At 37.4% G+C, this 16446-nt stretch overlaps 1 protein-coding gene across 5 annotated transcripts in view; it reads right to left on the reverse strand.

Annotated features, from left to right (window-relative positions):
• Nucleotides 1-16446, reverse strand: part of NBEA (neurobeachin) — a 914947-nt gene that overhangs the window by 737536 nt on the left and 160965 nt on the right. For all 5 annotated transcript variants that reach the window (XM_064269920.1, XM_064269919.1, XM_064269917.1 and 2 more), the window contains exon 11: nt 1566-1674. In XM_064269920.1, the coding sequence (XP_064125990.1) occupies nt 1566-1674 (109 nt within the window). The remainder of the gene's footprint in view (nt 1-1565; nt 1675-16446) is intronic.

A 16446-nucleotide genomic window follows, 5' to 3' on the forward strand; every position in this document is an offset into this window, starting at 1 on the left:
ACACACTAAATTGACAGTATTATAATTTTAAGGATATTGCTTTTGAAAGGAAACTCTGGTGGCTAGCGGTTAAGTGCTATGGCTGCTAACCAAAAGGCTGGCAGTTCAAATCCACCAGGCGCTCCTTGGAAATTCTGTGGAGTAGTTCTACTCTTTCCTACAGGGTCTCTGTGAGTCAGAATCAACTTGATGGAAATCACTTTGGTTTTTATACTATACTGTACTGTACTATACTATTACTATACTACACTATACATTGGAAACCCTGGTGGCGCAGTGGTTAAGTGCTACGGCTGCTAACCAAAAGGTCAGCAGTTCGGATCCGCCAGGCGCTCCTTGGAAACTCTACAGGGAAGTTCTACTCGGTCCTGTAGGGTCGCTATGAGTCGCAATTGACTCGATGGCAGTGGTTTGGATACTATATATTGATAGAGAAGAGACACTTTCAAAATACAAATATATTAATGTAGGAAAAAAACTAAGTTTGGCCTTTCCTCCCTGGTTTCTAAAAATAGCCCTAGCAACTGAGGTGCTTTGTTTTATAAAACAGCTAGGCAAAGTTCAAACGTGTGCAAATGAACTGGGAGTCCCCCACGGGCCTCAGGAAGGGAGAGGCCATGATGAAGCCTCCCCAGCCCCCCACCCTCTGAGGCCTGTCCTTGTCCACGTAGTATATCAGGTGCGCTTTGGGGGATAAAATGACTGGCTGAGGTCCCTCAGCTTTGGTGCCAGGTGGAAGTATGAGCAGCACTGGTGTCCAGCCTACCTCACTAGGCCAACCTGGTTAGGTGGTACTTGCAGAAGGTAGCCCCCGACCTTTTCTAACTCCCTCACCCAAGGGACAGGATGAAGCGCCCATGGACTAGTCCTCATCCGTGCCCAGTCTTCTCGAGTTGAGAGGATGCTCAGAAATGGACCCGCATTTGCTCTCCTGAGCTAATTCCTGCTGTAAGCAATCAGAGCAACTCTCCAAGCTGTGCCGCTCTGAGGCCTTCAGACTCTCTCAGAAGGACGCAGGGTCTGTGGAGGAATCGCTACTGCGATTGGTGCCCCTTCTCTGATGACCTCCTGGCTATTTAGGGATCGGGGCTGCCTGTGTGTACTGCGCAGTTTTGGCATGGTGTCCAGCAATTAAAAAGCGAGGGCAAAGAGTACAAAACAGTGTCTTTGGTATTACAAAATAAAGATTTTGACCTTATAACTGAAAAATGTGACATAAGTAAAACCATTTAAATTAAATGAAATTGATAATATTTCTAAGAACCTTAGTGTTAGTGTAAAGACAACAAAGAAACAACTAGGATAAAACTTGAAAGCAACAATACTTCTAACTTCCGAATAAAGTAGATGAGATAATTTTTCTTTAATTAGTTTCCATTTTTATTCAAAACTTCTAACCCCTAGTTTCTATGTTTATGACCAAATGCATCATATAAAAATGTCTGAGAGTTAGTAGAGAATTTGTTGGCCTCTGCACAAGGAAGACCACAGAAAATTATATTAGTGATTATCAGGTACCCATCTTTAGCAGCCATGCAATAGGGCCATCAATACATACCACTTACCTTCTCAAGTAGGTAGCCAATGACTAAAAAGCCTTTTCCACCCAGCATCTGTTCTTGCATGGCTACTGAGCTTTTAAGTAGTTCAACCAGGAATGCCAAAAGAGTAGCACTGCATATAAAGTACAGAGAACTTCATTATGTGATCATAAAAAGTTGATTATAAACACAGTTTTCCATCTCATTATTTTATTATGCAAAAGATAACCATATTCAAATCTAATCTCTATTTTGCTGACAAAAACTATTATACCTTAAACATTATGCACGATTTTTTTCTCATAAGCATGAGAAAACTAGTTCTATCCCTTTAAAATTCCATATCAAAAACAGAATCACAACTGTATAGTTTCCTTATATCCCACAAATAAAACATCACAGTATATCTACACACATATGTATAAATATCCCTCGTTAAGTACACCTAACATAAGAAACACACATACGTTAGTCACTTCTCCATAGCAGTCTTCATCACAATATTCTTTTGAATAACATGCCATATTAGGGAATTTTAAATATGTACACAATATTGCTTTGGAAGAACACAGCTATTTTTTATACAAGCTTTTTATTTATCCCTTTTTTAAAAAACAATTTACATTAATTTTTTTTAAAATTCTGAGAATTATGCCGCATTTCATTTATCTTATGTCCAAGTACGCCCTCAGGAAAATTCACAAGAGCAGAGAAAATAAATAACTTATGTAATATTGAAACGAAAAGTGGCAATTAATTGCAAATGTCCATATAAACATACAGAAGCACATAGTGATATGTTCCAAAGGTTAAGCAATTGATATGTCTGTTGAATGGATGAATAAACAAAATAAAAATGAATGGTTGCATTCAATTAAGCTTTAATAATGTTTTACTCCAGACTTACACAGAACAATTTCCAACCAGCAGCACTGATACATGAAAATACTATCCTTAATATGAAAACACATATGCCTTCATTGTGTATCTTACTACAGTTTATAATAATAAATGGCTACAGGCTAGGCTTTATCAGCAATAAAAAAATCTATGTTGTTTTATACTGTACCCTAAATTACCTATTAATATTCACGAGAAAGGCTAAAACCACAAAATTCTAAATGAATTGCAAATGCAGAAGTACTCATTCTTATAAGTAATTAAGGAAATTTAGTAATGAGGAAAACTTGAAAATTATTAAATCCTAAAAAGACTGTGCCATTATTCTACCCTCTGGTTGGTCTTTAAAAAGCTCTTTTAGTTTCAAAAGGCCTAAAAAATAACACTTTCCTTCATAATGTGACCATTCTTTTTCAAATCATAAAATTCCTCATAGCAAGAATTGATAACAAAATTATGATTATTTTAAAAATTGGTACTTTGGTGGATTACACGGTTATCAGTGACAAAAAATGTACCAAGCAATGAAGTACTTCATTACAGGAAATTAAAATTCAATTATATTAGCTTGCCCCACTGCTTTAAGCCAAACAAAGAAAACAAATATTGTCTTACAAATCAGTGATACTCTTTTATTTGTTCTTAAGTCAAAGTTAGACATTTACAAGGAGAACACAGCTACCAAGGGACCCCCTGAATTTTTTTTAATATTTCTGTAGAGAAGCACAGCTAATAAACAATCTGTTCATTTTAAATTAGCTGAATCAACAGTCAAGGCCACCTCACAAATAATTGCTTATGTACTTTTACATACAATGCCTCTGTCCAAATAGCTGAAAAGAGTAAAGAAAACAGTTTCACAGAGATTACACCATTTCCCAATCTGTTCAGGGAATTCTGCTTGGGAGGAAGATGGCTAGGACTCTTAAACTGTCGTTAGCGTCACCCAGTGAATTCTGACTCCTGGCGATCCCATGCGTGCAGAGTATAACTGTGCTCCATAGGGTTTTCGAGGCTGTCACCTTTCAGAAGCAGATGGCCAGGACTTCCTTCCAAGGTGCCTCTGGGTGGGTCTGAACCGCCAACCTTTTGGTTAGTGGTTCAGCGCTTAACCATCTGCACCACCTAGGACTCCCTTCCTAAACACTGGCATTGCCAAAAAGAAACACCAGAAATGCCTCCCTATGAGCTCCACAGTCCATGAAAGAACGGGAAAAAAAGCATTTCTTACTATAAATCATCTTCCTATTCAGAACCATATAAAATTACTAGGATGCCATGGACTTTCTTGCTCTTTTATGTGAGAAGGACTATTGTTTCTCAGACATCCAATGAATCACCTCAGACTTCTACACTGGAGTCACACTACAGAAACAGATACTAATTTTATTATTATTCCAAAATAACACATGACTATGCTATCCATGTAATGTTAACTTCACTTTGGTATTAACCATGACAACAATGGAAAAGTCAAATGAATTCACTAACAAAAGTTCTTTCAATTTATTCCTAAAAATCTATGCAATGCCAATGCTATATCTTTGCAAAGAATCTTTAAAATAAGTTGTATTTGACATGGTGGACGAAATAGTAATTAGATGGCCATCCTCGAAGATGTACATTTTCAAACATAATTTAACAAACTTACCAGTAACTAAAATGGATCGGATTGCTGCAGGGCTCACAATAAACTTGCAAAATTCTGTGTACTGCCATACAAAATTTCTCTCCATTCTTGCCTATTTTCAACTCCCCTAGATACAAAGGCAAATATAAAGGATACTTCAGCCCATTCCTATATCTCCTACATGCCACTTCCTGTCTAGAACACATCAGTTCATCTGTAAGGGATCTAAATATACATGATAAACCAGAAACCAAGTATCTATGCAGCCAGAACTAATACACAACATAGAACATTCTCTTGAAAAGTATAGCAATACCTAGGATCAGATTTCCAAAGAAATATTTTACAGCTGATAGGCAAAAAGTGCACTGATTTTTATCTCATGATATAAAATTGCTAAACTTTTCAACAGGCAGTGCTATATCACATCATGTTGTATAAGATCCTGTAAGTAGCAATTCTATGTCAGGAATGGTTAGGGTGCCACCCTGTCTCCTCTTAAGGAAAATGGCAGAGATAATCTACAGAAGTTTTTTTTTTTTTTTTTCCTTAAAAATTGTTACTAACTCTTACCAAGCTTCAATAAAGTTAGGAAATAATATTTGTTCCAAGTCTCATACGTGCAAAGGGCTAATATTTAAAAACAATCCAGGAAATAGTATGATAACACCTCTCATGCCTTAGCGTATTTATTAAGGCTCCTGTGCTCTCTGGCTCATAGTATTAGAGACTGCCACAAATACCAGAGAATATTTAGTAATTCTGCATGGACACAACGAATTTCTGTTCCTAGTAAAAGTATACACTACATTTAGGTTCATTCAAACTTCCGTAAATACAGGTTTTGATTTGATTTTAATATAACTACCCATTTCGATTGGTTCATAATTAGATTTTTTTAAAAATAATAAATGTAGATAACTAATGCAATGTGATACAAAAAGTTTTAATATCTGTGAGGTATGTTTACTTATTTGAGGATGTAATATATCATACGAGGCACCTAGTTTGTAACTGAGATGACTCAGAGTGAACACACAGCCTAAGCTCAGTTCAAGGACAGTCTTTGAAGACATAAATCAGCACATCTTGGAACAAGCAAAGTTCCACATCTGCATGGACTTTTTAAACATGCATCTTTTTAAGAAGAATGGAAATAACTAATGTAAATATTACAGATTCCCCCACGTTGTAAAGGAAGCCTCCCCAACTTTTAAAAGGACGTTTTTAGGCTCTTAAGAAATGCTACAGGCAAAGAAATGGTCAGAACAAATTTAGAAGTAGGTGAAGTTCCAAATAAGATTTAAGGTACCAGTAAGCAGAAAAAAATATGTTGGCTTTTGCAGTTTCATCTCTTAGGTAGTCCTATTCAGTACTGGAATACATTGGAATCTTGCAAAAGATGCTTAAAATGATGTAAAACATGAAATAGCATAGTTACGAAGCTACTTCTTTCACAACAGAACTCTCCCTGGATGACGGCAATACAAGTAGGTCCAAAACTGTAAAAGAAATCAACTCAAGTTCACAACTCAGGTAATTTCATACCCAAGACAATTTCCAGTGACACGAAACTCTCACTATAAATTAAACCAAACCCACTGCTGTCGAGTCGATTTCAACTCATAGCAACTCCACAGGGTTTCCAAGGCTGAAAACTCCTAAGAAAGCAAACTGCCACATCTTTATCCCAAGGAGCCAGCGGTGGTTTCGAACCACTCATCTTTTGGTTGGCAGTCCAGCACTTTAACCACTGCACCACCAGGGCTCCTTCTCACTATAAATTACAAGAGTTAAATTCCTTCACAGTTCCAAATGAGAAAGGTCAAAGCCAAAAATTTCAACTCCAGGTACATTTAGCAGTTACTTCTGGACAACGTACTCCTGAAGATGACATCTTAAAGAAGATGACTTACTCCACAGACCGTGAATGCAGACGAGCAAACTGTCACATTCGTCAGTTTAGACATCAAGTGGTATGTGCAGAAATAAGTAAAAATACATGTTTATCTGCAGAGTCAAATAATGAAAATAGTGAAATGCAACCAAAATGTGAGGACAGATGGAATACATAGGGTAGGTAGCACGTGAAAACCCTAAACCTGTCTCTGGCCATGGAATCTCTCCTCAATAATTTCTACCTCTCCTTCAGCCCCATAAGGAGGCAAGACACCTCTTACAAACATAATTGCTGTCACTCTCACGGCTATGTCAGAGCATTCATTCTCTAGAGGCCCTGGTAGTGGCCGTCAAGCTACTACACATTTATACCTTCCCTTCACATTTAACAGAACTTATGTTATGTTTCATCAGCCTATATTATTTCTGACAGAACACACTAAATTTAAAAAATTAAAATTCATAAAAAACCAAACCAAACCCGTTGCCATTGAGTTGATTGTGACTCATAGCAAACCTGCAGGACAGAGTAGAACTGCCCCACAGGGTTTCCAAGGAGTAGCTGGTGGATTCGAACTGCCAGCCTTCTGGTTAGCAGCCAAGCTCTTAACCAAATGTGAATGAAGTGTGTACCAATCTGTATAACGAAGGAAAAAAAATTCTAAAATTGGTACATGTAGAGGGAGTAATTCTAAACTTCCTCTAACCAACTGTGACGTATCAGTATTACTATCTAACAGGATCTATTTAGTCTGAAAATGAAACAGCTCATGCCATAATCAGCTCATTTGATGATTTCCTATAAACATTCAATAAATATTTATTAAAAACATTCAAATGTAAAACAACAGCCCTCAAATTCTAATAATTCTGCAGTTTAACCCAAAATGATACAAGAAGCCTTGCAATTCTCTAAATGTAAGAGTCCCTGTTGTGAAAACTTCCAGGACACTTTACAAATGGCAGCACCGCTACAGGAATCACGTACATATCCACGGACACATGAATACTTTAGAAATTTAATGATGTAGCTTGCTGACACCTAAGGAGAACCTAAAAAAAAAAAACCGAAGTTCAAAATTGGAAAGAAGAAATTGAGACTGTTATACCACGTTATAATTACACATGGGGGATCTTAGCTACCTCTGCATACTCTATTGGCTTTCAAGGTCAAAACCTGCTACAGGAGGGAGGCCAGATGGCCAATCCTTTATCCTAGCACTGGCTCTACTTTTACCTAAGCCCCTGTCTATTTAACATAAGTAAGTTAAGAATATACCCTAAAGGTACTGAAATCAACAAATTCAAGAAGCTAAATAGAAAATAGTTGACAACCTAGAAAGCAGAAACAAGTATTTGATATGTAAGCTTTACACATAACCCAGATGTTTTCTATTCTTCTTTAAAGTTAATTTTATTTTTTAAATAATCATGCAGTAAAACTGACTTTTTTTCTTTCTTTCTTTTCTAATAATGTTAACAGGTGCATTGATTTATATAAAGACCACCACATTCAAGATACAGACCATGTCTGTCACCCCAGGAAAGCTCTCCTGTGCTATTCCTTTACAGTTACACCCCATGCTTCTAACCCCCAGTAACTACTTAACCCTTCTCCATCACTAAAAAAATATTTCAAGAATGTCACATGATGGAATCATACAGCATGCAACCTTTAGAGACTCCCTTTTTAAGTTCAGCATATTATCTTTGAGATTCATCCAAGAAGTTGCACATATCAAGAGTTTATTCCTCCTTTGAATATTGCATTTCTTAAAAAAAAAAATTATCAAGGGCAGAGCAAGATGCCAAAGTGAACAGATGCTCCTGTTTACTCCTCCAGTAACTAGCCCACTGAACAATGAATAAAAACAAGCACAGACTGAGATCTCAGAACTCCAGATGGCAGCTGAGGTGTTGGAGAGTTGGGGTGAGTTTAGAAGCAGGAAAGAGGAGGAGTGGAGACAACACAGAAGCTGGGAGAGCTTACTTGCTAACATTGTGAGCACTCACTCATTGCAGCCATTTTGGGATGGGGCTGAGAGTCACCCCAAACAGGGAACACAGAAAGGGAGCTAATCTGAAGAAGCTATAGCCTGATTTTTTAAGGTGGCGCAGACTAGTCATGGGAGTTTGCACACTGCACGACTGGGAGAAGGTGAAGGGAGACCACGGTGCTATGAGAGTGCCGTAGAATCTCGCAGAGGCCTGAGACAGACAGACTCTAGAACCAGGCACTGCAAGGGCAGGAATTCTTCAGGCAGATAAGCCACACAGAGAGAAATGGCTGACTCCCTGCACACAGCAGGACACTGTGGGAGAGTCTGTGTAAGGGCACCCATGATGGAAAGACACAGAGAGGGCCTCATCTTTGCTGCAGGGAAGTCGAGCCCCGCCGCTATGTCAGCATCTGTGATCAGCTAAACCCTCCCTCAACACACAGTTGGTGGATGCAGGCCCTGGCCTTTCAGTTGGCAGCCAGACACATGACTGCTGTGCTACCAGGCCATCCAATCAGAAAATTTCACCACAAATACCAGAATACAAAATTTAAAGTTAAAAAAAATATATATATAACAGAATGGCCCAAGTTCAACAAAAGACAGTAGTAAAACACACAAAATCACACAAGAAGGATGAATGAAATGCAAAACGTGAAGAGGAGGAAATTTCTGCTGTGGAGGCCAAACTAATGGAAAGAATTGATAATTTTCAGACTACGGTGCTAGATGTTTAAAGAAAGCAAAAAACAGGCAAGAAACAAATTAGCAGAGATCAGGAAACAAATTGGGGAAAAAATGAGAGATGCAACAAGGAAACTGAAAACACACACGCACACAAAGAAAAAAAAACAAAGAGCTACTGAAACTGAAGAATAAAGCAATTGAATTAGAAAAAGCAAGAGAAACAACAAGAGTCAAACAGAAAGTAGAATAAGTGAGTTAGAAGACAAAATAACTGAACTTATCACATATCAAGGGAAACAACAGAAAAGAACACAAAAAAGTGAACAAACCCAAATGGAAATACAGGATTCAATTAAGAAATCTAACATTAGAATTATTACACTCCCAGAGTACCATGACAACAATAAAGTCACTGAAACAATTTTCCAAGAGATAATCGGAGAGAATTTCCTAGGCCTAGACAGAAAACCAAGCTTTCAAATACAGGAAGCTACGTGAACCCTAACAGAACAAACACAAAAAGATCAACTCCCTGCCATATCCTAATAAAATTCCTGAAAACCAAAGACAAGGAGAGAATTCTGAAAGCAGCAAAAGAAAAACATAATATAATGTACAAAGGGTCTTTTGTAAGACTTACTATGAGTTTCTCCTCAGTAACTCTAAAGGATAAAATACAATAGAATGACATATATAAAATACCGAACAAAAGCAATCAATTGTCAACCAAGAATCCTTTACCCAGCAAAGTAATCATTCAAACCTGAGGCAGAAATCAAGACATTCCAAAACAAACAGAAGCTCTGGGAATCTGGCTACCACACCAGCTTTACAAGTATTATTCAAGGGTGTACTCCACACCAGCTTTACAAGTATCACTCAAGGGTGTACTCCAAATGGAAAGGCGACAGCATTAAATAAATACCCGTATCTTTTATACATGGGGGAAAATAGACAGACAGACACACAGACAGACAGATAGATGAAAAGAGAGGGAGATTTCCAAAAAATGCAACAATATGGGAAATCAAGTATGATATTTTCAGGGATACACTCAATAATTACATCCTATAAAACAATACAACACCAAGTTTGCAAGAAATAAGTACAAAGTAAAATTATCCAATATAGCTTGTATAATGATGTTAACGTAGACACACCAACAGAAGTAGGGGAGGGAGGAGTGAATCAGGAGCAGCTCTATTACCTAAAGCTCGCATGGTGACTATGTTCATATGTTAATCATTGTTGCAATTGTAAGTTGTACAATATAATACATGTGTAAGCACTAAGAAAAAAATTTTTCAGAAGGAATAAAGCAAAAAGGTTCATCACAAGAAAGTAGCCAGATACAAATAACAGAAAAAGTAGAAGAAAAAAACAAAGAATATACAAAGCACTCAAAAAGCAAATAGCAAAATGAGTGAGGCAGACACTGTTTTCAGTAATAACCTTAAATGTAAATGGCCTAAATGCCCCAAAATGGATAAAAAATCATGATCCATCCTTTTACTGTCTACAAGAAACACACCTTAGACATAATGGCACAAACAGACTCAAAATAAAACTTTGAAGAAAAATATTCCATGCAACCAAACCAAAAAAACCCAAACCCATTTCCGTCGAGTTTATTCCAACTCAGAGCGATCCTACAGGACAGAACAGAACTGCCCCATAGGGTTTCCAAGAGGTAGCTGCTGGACTCCAACTGCCAACCTCTCAGTTAGCAGCTGAGCTCTTAACCACTGCACCACTAAGGCTCCTGAATGCAACCAGTAAACAACAAAAAAAAGCAGGGGTGGCCATGCTGATATCAGATTAAAAAAAAAAATGCTGTCAAGTTGATTCTGATTCATAGTGACCCTAAAGGACAGCGGAGAACTGCCCTGTAAGGTTTCCAACAAGCGGCTAGTGGATGCAAACTGAAAACCTTTTGGTTAGCAGCCATAGCTCTTAACCACTGCACCACCAAGGCTCCGGTATCAGAAAAATAGACCTTAAATCAAAATCTATTACAAGAGATAATTAAGGACATTACAGAATAATAAAAGGGTCAGTCAAGAAGAAGACATAGCAATTAAAAATGTATATGCACCTAACAGCAACACACCAAAATATATGACACAAATACTGGCTAATATGAAAGGAAAAACAGACAATTCCACAATAATAGTGCGGGACTTTCAACACACCATTTTCAATTATAGACAGAACACATAAAAAGAAAAACACTAAGGACGTTGAGAACTTAAACAAAACCATAAGCCAACTGGACATAACGGACATACATAGAACACTCCACCCAGCATCAGAACAACACACATTCTTCTCCAGCACACAGGAATCATTTTCCAGAAAAGGCCACATGCTAGAACACAAAATAAGTCTCAACAAATTAAAAGAAAAAAAGACTGAAATCGTACAAAGCATCTTCTCTGACCATAATGGTATGATACTAGAAATAATAAGAAAAATAAGGAAAAAACAAATAAACATATGGAAATTAAGTAATACAGTACTAAAAAACTATCGGGTCATAAAAAAAAAAAAAATAGGAGAAATCAAAAGTGAAATTTAAAAAATTCCTAGAATCAGTGAAAATGAAAACCTTTAGAACACAGCAAAAGCAGAACTCAAAGGGAAATTTGTAGTAATAAATGCCTACGTTAAAAAAGAATTAAAATTATTAAACTGGCAACTTGAATAGAAAGGAAGAGCAAAAGAAGCCAAAAGCTACCAGAAAAAGGAAATAATAAAGATTAAGGCAGAAATAAGTGAAACAGAAAATAAAAAACAATAGAAAGAATCCACAGAACCAGAAGTTGGTCCTCTGAAAGGATTAATAAAATAGACAAATTATGGGCTAGACTGACAAAAACAAAAACAGAAGAGGCAAATTAAGAAATCAAACTGGTGACATTACAACCAATCCGACAGAATAAAAAGATCTGATTACTATGAAAAACTGTACTCCAACAAATTTGAAACCTAGATGAAATGAATGAATTCCTAGAAACACATTACCTACCCAAACTAACACAAACAGAGCTAAAAATTTGAACAGACCCATTACAAAAGAAGAGATTGAAGATGTCATCAAAAAAACTACCAACAACAAAAAGTCCAGGACACATGGCTGTTCTGGAGAAATCAACCAAACGTTCAGAGAAGAGTTGACACCAATCCTATTCAATCTCTTCAAAAACACAGAGGAAGGAACACTACCAAACTCTTTCTATGAAGCCAGCATAAACTGACACCTAAACCAGGCAAAGACATCACACACAAAAAAGAAACTTACAGACCAATGTCTCTTTTGAACTCACATGCAAAACTTTTCAACAAAATTCTAGTCAACAGACTTCAACAACATATTAAAAAAATCGTACACTGTAATCAAGTGGGATTCATACCAGGATTACAAGGGTGGTTCAGCATTAGAAAATCAATCAGTGTACTCCATCACATAAATAAAACAAAGGAAAGAACCATACGATCATGTCAATTGATGCAGAAAAGGCATTCAATATAATTCAACACCCTTTCCTGATAAAAACTCTCAGCAAAATAGGAACAAAAGGAAAATTTCTCAACATAATTTAAGAGCATACATGCAAAACCAACAGCAACATTCTACTCAGTGGAGAAAGGCTGAGAGCCTTCTCTTAGAACTGGAACAAGATAAGGATGGCCATTATCACCACTCTTATTCAACACTGTACTGGTGTCCTAGGCAGAGCAATAAAGGAGAGGGAAATAAAAGGTACCCATATTGGAAGGAAGTAAAATTATCTCTATTTGCAGATGACGTAATTCTATATATAGAACACCATAAAGATTCCACAAGAAAACTGCTGGAACTAATAGAAGAATTTAGCAACATTGCAGGGTACAAGGTCAACACACACACACACACAATCAGTTTGGTTCCTCTACACTAGCAAAGACTACTCCTCAAAAGAAATCAAGAAAACAATACCATTTACAATAGTCCCCAAATCGAGAAAATACCTAGGAATTTACCTAACCAGGAACATAAAAGACCTATCCAATGACAATTATAAAAAACCACTACAAGAGACTGAAAAAGATCTACAAAAATGGAAAGACATCATGTGCTCATGAATTAGAAGACTTAATATAATGAAAATGTCAATTCTACCTAAAGCAATCTACAGGTGAAATGCAACCCTGATACAAATCTGAACAACGATCTTTACTGAAATGGAGAAATTAACGACCAACTTCATACAGAAAGGAAGGAAACCTCGAATACTCAAAGCAATACTGAAGAAAAAGAACAAGGCAGGAGGCCCCACACTCTCTGATATTAAAGCATACTATACAGCCGCTGTAAAAAAAAAGTGCCTGGTATTGGTTCAGTGACAGACACACAGATCAGTGGAATAGAACTGAGAACTCAATTAAATGCAGCCACCTATGGACAACTGATTTTCAACAAGGGCTCAAAATCTATTCAGTTGAACAGAAACAGTCCCTTTAATAAATGGTGCTGGGAAAACTGGATATTCACCTGCAGAAAAAGTAACAGGACCCATACCTGATACCATATATAAAAGCTAACTCAAAATGAATCAAAGACCTAAATGTTAAACCTAAAACCATATAAAATTCCTGGAAGAACACAATGGGACCTAATTTTTTGTAAAAATAAGAAAAGAAACATGACAAATACACAAATAGAAGAAGACAAAACAGATAGATAGATGGGACCTCATAAAAATTAAAAACTTATGTTCATCAAAAGACTTTATTAAAAGAGTAAATAGACAACCTACGGACTGGGAAAAAATCTTTGGAAACGACTTATCTGATAAGGATCTAATCTCCAAAATCTGTAAAAAACTGAAATAACAACAATAAAAAGACAAACAACCCAATCACAAAACTGGCAAAGGACGTGAACAGAACCTTCACCAAATAGGACATTCAAGCATCCAATTAACATGAAAAGATGCTCACAATCATTAGCCATTAAAAACTCAAACCCACTGCTGTCGAGTCGATTCTACGCAAATTAAAACTACAATGAGATACCATCTTACCCCAGCTACAATGGCACTAATAAAAACAAACAAAAAAAGTAACAACAAAAGTTGGCAAGGATATGGAGAGACTGGAACCATTATCCATTGATGGTTGGACTGTAAAATGATACAATCACCATGGAAAATGGTATGGTGCTTCCTCAAAAAAGTAGAAATACAACTACCCTATTATCCAGAAATCCTGTCCTAGGAATATACCATAAAAAAAAACATAGAGACCTAAAAATGACAAGAACAGACTTATGCACAACTATGTTCATTGCTGCTTAAATCACAGCAGCAAATAAATGGAAATAACCTTAGTGCCCATCAATGGATGAATGGACAAGCAAATTGTGGTACATACATACAATGGAACACTATGCAACCATAAAGAATAATGATGAGTCTGCAAAACTTATAACATGGGTGGACCTGAAGGGCATAATATTAAGTGAAATAAGCCAAGCATATAAGGAAAAATATTGTATGATCCCTCTATTATAAAAAGACAAGAATAGATATATAGAGACCAATGTTTATTTGTGGTTACCAGGGAGAGGAGAGGGGGAGGGGAAAGAATGCTTTAGATCATAGAGAGTTGTTATTTTTGATGATGGGAAAAGTGGGACTGAAGGTGAATGTACTGAGCACATCCCAACCAAAGTAAAAAACAAGTGTTTGATCACATATGGATGGGTATAGGCATATTGGTATACAGTAGGTACAGCTATGTACATAGGTAAGAACGGAAAGAAGTATCTATAACTATAAAAACCAAACCCGTTACCACCGAGTCGATTCCAACTCATAGCGAGGCCACAGGACAGAGTAGAACTGCTCCATAGGGTTTCCAACAAGTGGCTGGTAGATTTGAACTGTCGACCTTTTGGTTAAAACCCAAACCCACAGCTGTTGAGTTGATTATGACTCATTGTAACCCTACAGGACAGAGTAGAATTGCCCCATAGGGTTTCTAAGGAGCACCTGGTGGATTCAAACTGCCCACCTTTTGGTTAGCAGCTGTAGCTCTTAACCACTATGCCACGAGGGTTTCTGACCTCTTGGTTAGACTTATCTATAAGATTTTAGATATTTTAAAAGTATCTATACATACGTAAAATACAAATATGTGGGTGCAGTCACATATATTCATTGAAGACACAAACATGGATAGTCCTCAGGCGTAACCATACATCTTCCAAGATTGGTTTTCTGAGTGTGAAAGCTTGGGATCATATTTTCATGGGACAACTCTGTCAATTGGCATAACACAGTTCACAAAAGTCATGACTGTATCCTAGTGAAATGTGTAACATTTGGAGTCTTAAAAGCTTGCAAGCGGCCATCACACAACAACAGGTCTCTACTGCCAGGAGCAAAACAGTAAAAAGGTAACCAAAAGCTCAGAAAAGAAACAAGTCTACATGAGCCACGGCCTCATTTACCCTGAGACCAGCAGAACTAGATGGTGCTGGGCTCCCATCATAACTATTCTGGCTGGGGTCTAAACCGATGGACCCCTATAGAATGAGAGAAAAATGTGGAGCAGAAGTCAAATTCTTAAAAAAAAAAAAAAAAGACAAACAGTAGAGGACTCCCTGAGACCATCATCCGGAGACACTCTTTAAACCTAGAACCAACCCATTCCTCTCGGATCACCTTTCAGTGAAGCAGCGTTTTGTTGTTGTTTGGTGCTATGGAGTTGGTTCTGACTCGTAGCGACACTATACACAACAGAACAAAACAGTGCCTAGTTCTGCACCATCCTCACAATTGTTGCTATGCTTGAGCCCATTGTTGCAGCCACTGTGTCAATCCATCTCGTTGGGGGTCTTCCTCTTTTTCACCAACCCTCTACTTTACCAAGCATGATGTCCTTCTCCAGGGACTGATCCCTCCTGATAACATGTCCAAAATATGTGAGACAGTCTTGCCATCCTTGCTTCTAATGAGCATTCTGGTTGTACCTCTCCCAAGGCAGATTTGTTCGTTTTTTTGGCAGTCCATTGTATATTCAATATTCTTTCACCAACACCACAATTCAAAGGTGTCAGTTCTTCTTCAGTCTTCCTTATTCACCGCCCAGGTTTCACATGCGTGTGACGTGACTGAAAACACCATGGCTTCAGTAAAGCAAACCTTAGTCCTCAAACTGACATCTTTGTTTTTCAACACTTTAAAGAGGTCTTTTACAGCAGATTTGCCCACTGCAACACATAGTTTGATTTCTTGACTGTTGCTTCCACGAATGTTGATTGCAGATCCAAGTAAAATGAAATCCTTGACAACTTCAATCTTTTCTCCATTTATCATGATGTGGCTCATTGGTCCAGTTGTGAGGATTTTTGTTTTCTTTAAATTGAGGTGTAATCCATACTGAAGGCTGAGGTCTTTGATCTTCATTAGTAAGTGTGTCAAGTCCTCTTCACTTTCAGCAAGCAAGGTTGTGTCTTCTGCATAACTCAGGTTGTTAATATGTCTTCCTCCAATCCCAATGCCCTGTTCTTCTTCATATAGTCCAGCTTCTCGGATTATTTGCTCGGCGTTCAGTGAAATAGCATCGTGGCACACAAAGTAAAAGATATTACCGTTAAGATCAGTGTTCTACTTTAAAAAAAAAAAACCCCATTTGTATGAGGCCAAAAGGTCAACAATTACACAAAAGCAAAGACGAGGAGATAAAGGGGCAGGGAAATTAGAGTACTGGAAATGGAATAAACAGAACACAATAAAAGAGA

This window comes from Loxodonta africana, chromosome 17, assembly GCF_030014295.1.
Source record: "Loxodonta africana isolate mLoxAfr1 chromosome 17, mLoxAfr1.hap2, whole genome shotgun sequence".
Classification (NCBI taxonomy): domain Eukaryota; kingdom Metazoa; phylum Chordata; class Mammalia; order Proboscidea; family Elephantidae; genus Loxodonta; species Loxodonta africana.